Source organism: Squalius cephalus (assembly GCF_949319135.1).
Source record: "Squalius cephalus genome assembly, chromosome: 10".
Taxonomy (NCBI): Eukaryota; Metazoa; Chordata; class Actinopteri; order Cypriniformes; family Leuciscidae; genus Squalius; species Squalius cephalus.
The window spans coordinates 2,072,002-2,079,501 of NC_137131.1; the positions used below are offsets into that span (position 1 = coordinate 2,072,002).

A 7,500-nucleotide genomic window follows, 5' to 3' on the forward strand; every position below is an offset into this window, starting at 1 on the left:
ATTTTCACGCACAACCATTTCTAGGGTTTACAAAGAATGGTGTGAAAAGGGAAAAACATCCAGTATGCGGCAGTCCTGTGGGCGAAAATGCCTTGTTGATGCTAGAGGTCAGAGGAGAATGGGCCGACTGATTCAAGCTGATAGAAGAGCAACTTTGACTGAAATAACCACTCGTTACAACCGAGGTATGCAGCAAAGCATTTGTGAATCCACAACACGCACAACCTTGAGGCGGATGGGCTACAACAGCAGAAGACCCCACCGGGTACCACTCATCTCCACTACAAATAGGAAAAAGAGGCTACAATTTGCACGAGCTCACCAAAATTGGACAGTTGAAGACTGGAAAAATGTTGCCTGGTCTGATGAGTCTCGATTTCTGTTGAGACATTCAGATGGTAGAGTCAGAATTTGGCGTAAACAGAATGAGAACATGGATCCATCATGCCTTGTTACCACTGTGCAGGCTGGTGGTGGTGGTGTAATGGTGTGGGGGATGTTTTCTTGGCACACTTTAGGCCCCTTAGTGCCAATTGGGCATCGTTTAAATGCCACGGCCTACCTGAGCATTGTTTCTGACCATGTCCATCCCTTTATGACCACCATGTACCCTGATGGCTACTTCCAGCAGGATAATGCACCATGTCACAAAGCTCGAATCATTTCAAATTGGTTTCTTGAACATGACAATGAGTTCACTGTACTAAAATGGCCCCCACAGTCACCAGATCTCAACCCAATAGAGCATCTTTGGGATGTGGTGGAACGGGAGCTTCGTGCCCTGGATGTGCATCCCACAAATCTCCATCAACTGCAAGATGCTATCCTATCAATATGGGCCAACATTTCTAAAGAATGCTTTCAGCACCTTGTTGAATCAATGCCACGTAGAATTAAGGCAGTTCTGAAGGCGAAAGGGAGTCAAACACAGTATTAGTATGGTGTTCCTAATAATCCTTTAGGTGAGTGTATGTCATCGTTGTACCATGGTACCGTCACAATATGAAAGATTCTGAAAGCTGTTTACACAATGTAATCCAGCATGGTTTTACAGTAGGGATGAGATGTTTACAGTAGGTGTGCTGAACTATGATCGTCCACTAGATGGCAGAAACACACTGGCTTTCTCAGATCTAGTCGGATGGATTGACTAAGCTAAAGTTAACATGAAACACACACACACACACACACTCATCCTCACAATCATGTCCTCTGTCATCATGATACTCTAATAAAGCTGCCTGTCATTTTAGAGTGTTTTGGAACAACACGACTTGATTAAATGTATATATGACAGTCACGCAACACAAAACTCAGTCCAGAAATAAAGTCTGAATGCAACACCACAGATTATACTTGCTTGAGTTCAGCCAACACTTCCAACATCTCTGCCTCAGAGGGTTTAGATGTCCGTCACAGCCAATACACATGCTGGAACACTGATCACACACACACACACACACACACACACACACACACACACACACACACACACACACACACACACACACACACACACACACACACACACACAGAACAACAGCAATATCTTTAACACACAAGCCAGTCAAAAACATCAAGAAATCCACACAAATAAAATAAATAAATAAATAAAACAATGTGCTTAATTGTCATAAAAATTATTTGATGCAACAAATTAAATTAATTAATGCAACACCACAGATTATACTTGCTTGACTTCAGCATTTCTGCCTCGTGGGTTTAGATGTCCGTCACAGCCAATACACATGCTGGAACACTAATCACACACACACACACACACACACACACACACACACACACACACACACACACACACACACACACACACACACACACACACACAACGACAACATCTTTAAAACACAAGCCAATGTCAAAAACATCACTTTTTAAAAAATAAAATAACAAATTTGGGTAACACTTTATTTTACAGTGTCTTTGTTACATATGTTACATTTACTTACCGTAGTAATAACAGTCAATTATGCAAGATTACATGCAACTAACCCTCAACCAAACCCTAATCCTACCCTAACCCTATAGTAAGTGCATGTAGTTGCTTAATATTACTCAGTACTAAAATATATAATTACACTGTAACAATGACACCTTAAAATAAAGTGTAACCCAAATTTGCTTAATTGTCATAAAAATTAATGTCATACAATGTTAAACAATTGTCATACTTTTTTTTTTTTTTTTAGTAGGCCTATAAAAACATGGAAGGTCTTAAAACAGGATTTGTTTTCTTTATACTTTTGATTTTATGGTGAAATATAATTTTATTTATTCTATGTCTAGGCCTTTATAGTTTTTTTTTCATAAAGCTTTAGTTATTTTAGTACTTCAAGTTAAAATAAATAATAAATAAATAAATAAATAATTTTTAGTTTAATTTATTTCAAGTAACAAAAAAGTTTTTTATGGATTTAATTTTATGTAAATTTACAATGTAGTAATGTACTATAATGTACTATAGTTGGTATAACGGTAAATGCCAAACACCGCCAGAAGAGGGAGACAGAGAGAAGTGCAGAAGACTGACATCACGCTCACTAAACACTGCAGTATTGGACAATAATTAGTAAGTGATCGAACACAACAATAAACTTTTCAAACAATAGCATTGTTGCAACACGACCTCATTAAGTGATTTAAGCAGAGCTGGGTAAGTTACTAGTGTAATTAGATTACTGCACTTGTCGCTCTCTGTACTAAATATTGCATTACTTATTAGTAATTACTTCCTAAATCCCATATCAACCTCGACCACAATATAAGGATAGACATGAAACTGCTATTTTAATTATTCTTAAAATATTTAAAGAGAGAAGGTTACATTAAAAACATACATTTTAACATTAGACGTTACATTTTATTGTTAAATCCACAAAGAATTGTTCTATATAATTGTCTATACAGTAACCTATCTAATGCAATTACATCAGAAGTAACTGTACATAAATTACAGAAAAATTAAGAGTAATCCCTGCATGCATTTAGCAGAAGAACATTGTGTTGATTGTGCTTTCAGCTCTGTGCGAGTGTGTGTGTGTGTGTGTGTGTGAATATGAGCCTTCACAATAGATAATGCTTTACAGTGAACTCTGTTAGAGCTGCATATGACAGTAAAACACTTTATAAAAAGAGTCGCTTTTACAACATTTCAAATCCCTCAGTTCTCCATCTCTGAAAAGCCGATGTTGATTCTTGTTTTATTACGGGCTCTGTCTCATTCTTAAAAAGAGCATTACTGTAGGTAATGGATCAGAGACATTATATCCATACTCCCAGAACTCGTGCTTTCAATGTTGCTGCGTGTTCAGCTCCTCCATCTACAGCCCAAGTCCTTCACATTCCAGAGAGGGATCATGATACTAATAATAGCCTATCTATATTCTATAAATCAAATTTGTTCTATTTAAAAACTGTATTATTAAACAACCCCGTTCTACTGAGTTTAAAAGCTTCTTTAAAGGAGAACTTCGGTCAATTTTAACATTGAGCTCATTTTTTTGTACATTTGGAGTGCTGTCAGTACAGAGAACAACGACAGAAATCGGTGTTGCCTACACCGTGTTATCCTCTTTTTAAAATTTGCACCCTGTTGACTTCAATGGGGCAAGTTTTAAACCTGCTTTTAGCCTCTTAACATCCTTGATGTGTCATTACAAGTGCACCAGCCATGTGAGTGATTCCTTCAGAGTGAACATGAGTGAATCTGACTGCAGTAGATGTGAAAGATATGGATACAAATGATGTTATTTAAGCCAGTGCAAATACCTGTATTTACATCCTGTTTTCGGTTGAAGTCCAAAGTAGTCGATTGCCGAGTTCACGCGCGTGATCATAGGTAACTAAACCTATGCGCGTGAACTCGGCAATCGACTACTTTGGACTTCAACCGAAAACAGGATGTAAGGTATTTGCGCTATTCCGGGGAAGCTTCAGTTTTTTCTGAAACATTACCCCCTTGTTCCACTCCCACACCAGACACTCGGAAAAGTAGGCGGAGCAACTTTATTTACGGATATGACTAGATATGCACGGACGAGTGACGTATATGCGCAATTTCCCGCCAAAATCATCCTGACAGGTCTAAAATATAAACACTTATAATATAGGCTTACCATAGTGAATCTTGGTCAGACAAAAACACGTTTTGGAAGAAGGATTGATAATGTATTGATTCATTATTTAAATTTTGTTACATTTTGAACAAAAAAGTTACAATAGTGTAGCCTTTGCCTACTTTGCGTTTCATAACGTGACTATTTGAATAGGCAATATTAACTACAGATCTGTTAAACATCATCTAATGTAACACTGTTAATGGCATTAATATTAATAAGTTAATAAGTTCTTAAAAAGTTAGTAATATTAAGATGCAGATGTATTTACTCAAGTGCATGTTTGTTGCTTTTCTCACTTTTTATTTTAAATCAGGCCAATTACCCTAGTTGATAATGACTTAAAAGTCCTAATTACTGTCATCATTTCAGAAGCCTCTTGACAAAACGCTGAAGTGTCATTATGAGAGAGCGAAAGCATACTAATTATTTGAAAAAATGTACTGTAATATTTCTGACTAGAAGTCTTGCTTCTGCTTTATATTCACAGATCATCCACAAACTATGTGACAGATAGACAAAACATATTAAAAAGCTAAAACGATTGAAGAACAAAAGCCACACACAGAATAATCATTCGAGTTTTATTTTCATTTAATGGACTAATCCACATACAGTGAAAACCCTAAAGCAAAAAGGTCAGGTTTATGTTTTTCAGGTACGATGCATGAATAGTACAACAACTAGCAGGTTTCCATGTTCATCAAACAATAAGACAGTCAAACCAGGATCTTACAGTGTCTATATGCAGTCAACTAAAGATAGATCACCCAGAAATCATCATTCACTCACCCAAACACCAACGAATCAGAGTCGTTTTGTGTTTATCCAGGTTTAGAAGGACTCGAGCGAGTAAATGAGGCCAGAACGGGTGAAATAATTACAATAACATCTCCAGGAAAGCTCTATTCTATTCACAGTCTGACTCCTATACTTCAAACTTCTCCTCAGAAATAAGTGTTCGTCGAAAATCAACTGACACTATAAAACATCTCCTAATCTGCATGCAGTTTCATCGTGTTTCAGTATCCAGAGAAGTAAAAGTGACTTTGAAAGGTGTTCGACTCGAGCAGCAGATCATTTTGCGATAGAGTTATCGTAATTATTTATTTACAAGAACACGTGACTTCTTGCGTTTCTTCTTGTTATTTAGCTCTGAGAGTCGCTGTATCTGCATCAAAGCTACTGGATTGAAAGGCTTCATCACGGAATGGAGAAAAACACGCTTTGATTTTCTATACATGCGATTAGAGCATCACAGCGATGTCTGATAGCGGCGGGTTGAGCATTCATTCACAACCGAAGATTCGAGAATCGGTTCCTTTGAATCTGAATCAAACTGGTCAAGTGAGGCTGATTTGGGAATTCCAAAGAAATTCAATACAGTCACACAGAGGAACTCCATTAGTCAACACAAGCTCTAAAACATAAATATTTACATAATTATTATTTTTTGGACTAATTATGCTTATTCATTCCCTGACACATAGATGCATTTTCTTCTCAGCTGAGCAGACATTTATCTAAACTAAGATAAATTGTCAAAAACAATTAAAAGCCATCAAAAAACTGTCCACCATTCAACTTAAAGATAAATACTACAATCAAAATAAGAATCTAATATTAAATAATAATATGTTAAGTAAATTCTAGGAAATATTCTTCCACTGTGGTCAATACATTTTTTTTTTGCTTATTAAATATAACTTTATTTAAAATACTTTTGCATTTATATTAATTTCTTTGAATTTTTCAAATCAGGGTTATTGTCGTTAACTAAAACTATTAAAAAATGTTTTTTTGTTAATTGAAATAACGCTAAAAAGACTTTGAACACAAATTTGAAATGTTGACTTGGCAAGAAACTGAAATAAGTTGAAGTTGAAGCACTAAAATTATTAACTTAGAAAGTAAAACTTAAACTGAAATAAAAATAAAAATGCAACCTCAACACCAATATTAAAAAAAATGAAATGACAAAAAAATGCAATAAATTTAACACGAAAACAATTAAACTTGAATGAGAAAAGCATCTGAATCCACTTCTGAATGATGCACAACCCCGATCGTTAACTATCAGACAGACATTATCTATAAAATGCAACACAAAAAGGGTGTGTGTGTGTGTGTGTGTGTGTGTGTCACACGTACAGATGATTCATCTGATTTTTTTTTTTTTTTTTTAGAGCTAGTCATTAATTCAAAGACACAATGGGGTCAATCTTTTCAGACGGGGGTTCAGTGGTGTTTGGGGTTGCTGTTAGTTGTTCGTCATGATCCACCAGGACGCTGTGAGAAACAAACAGGCAGATATTAAAGAGATGAAGCATCATAACTCCTCATTAAAGACCGTTTAATTTCTTGTTACTTCCAGGCTGAGACAGATGCTTTGAGAAAGGGCTGATAAATGATGTGGCGCTCTCTCTCACCTGGCATGAGCATCGTGGACACGATCTCTGGGTCCTCCAGCATGTCTATGATGCAGCGCTGGAACATCTTACTGGCGTCAGACTGCAAATAACTGCAGACAAACAAGCTCATATTAGCAGAGGATATAATGAACATGGACTTAATGCTCAGGGGCCGTATTCACAAAGAATTTTAAGGCTAAAAGTAGCTCCTAACTGGCGAATTTAGGAGCAACTCCTAAAAATAATGGGCGTGTCACTCGTAACTTTAGGATTCCTAATTTTTTTGACTAAGAGTAATTCACGAAGCATTTTAGCCCTAAAAGTAGCACCTAAGCCTGGGACAGCTTAAAAGAAGTCGAGAGGACTCCTAACTCACTGAGACCTTCACAAACCGCTTTCTGTGGCATTTCACGCTGCGATGTTTTGAAATGCGTATGCGGCGCTACAGGAGCTTCCAATCGCGAGGAACAATTCTGCATTGTAGGCATAACTAGGGATGCAATAACGCCACCAACAACAACCAAAACTAGGCTATCATTGCATGTAAACTAATTGTAACGTTTCATTGTGAATCAAATTAAAATGTTCTTCTCTTTGCAAACGTAGGCAGAGGCATATAGTGACAGATTAATTCAATAATTTTGCAATGATATTGCATCAATCCATATGTTTCATTAGGCTACTAGGCTATTTGTTTTTCCTTACTCTTTATTCATTTAGGCTATTTATTCAGTTATTCATCATCTTCCGTCCTTCGCACTACTTGTGTAGCGCACGCATTCTCAGACCTGTCACCTGTCACTCATCATCGTAGGGGAGGAGTTTGGAATCATTCCCGCGTTACAATCATCAGCCAATCAAGGTGGTCACTTCAGTCAAGCTCGTGCATGAGTAATGACGTCATCCATAGCAACGAAGACTCACTCTTAGTTTAGGAGTTGTCATTTTTCTTTACT

General features: G+C 36.8%; 1 protein-coding gene across 1 annotated transcript in view; it reads right to left on the reverse strand.

Annotated features, from left to right (window-relative positions):
* Nucleotides 1-4,704: 4,704 nt before the first annotated feature.
* Nucleotides 4,705-7,500, reverse strand: part of necab3 (N-terminal EF-hand calcium binding protein 3) — a 52,783-nt gene continuing 49,987 nt past the window's right edge. Inside the window, exons 12-13 of the mRNA XM_079882776.1 lie at nt 6,563-6,654; nt 4,705-6,422 (exon numbers count right to left, since the gene is read on the reverse strand). Coding sequence (XP_079738902.1) covers nt 6,394-6,422; nt 6,563-6,654 — 121 coding nt within the window. The 3' untranslated portion in view covers nt 4,705-6,393. The remainder of the gene's footprint in view (nt 6,423-6,562; nt 6,655-7,500) is intronic.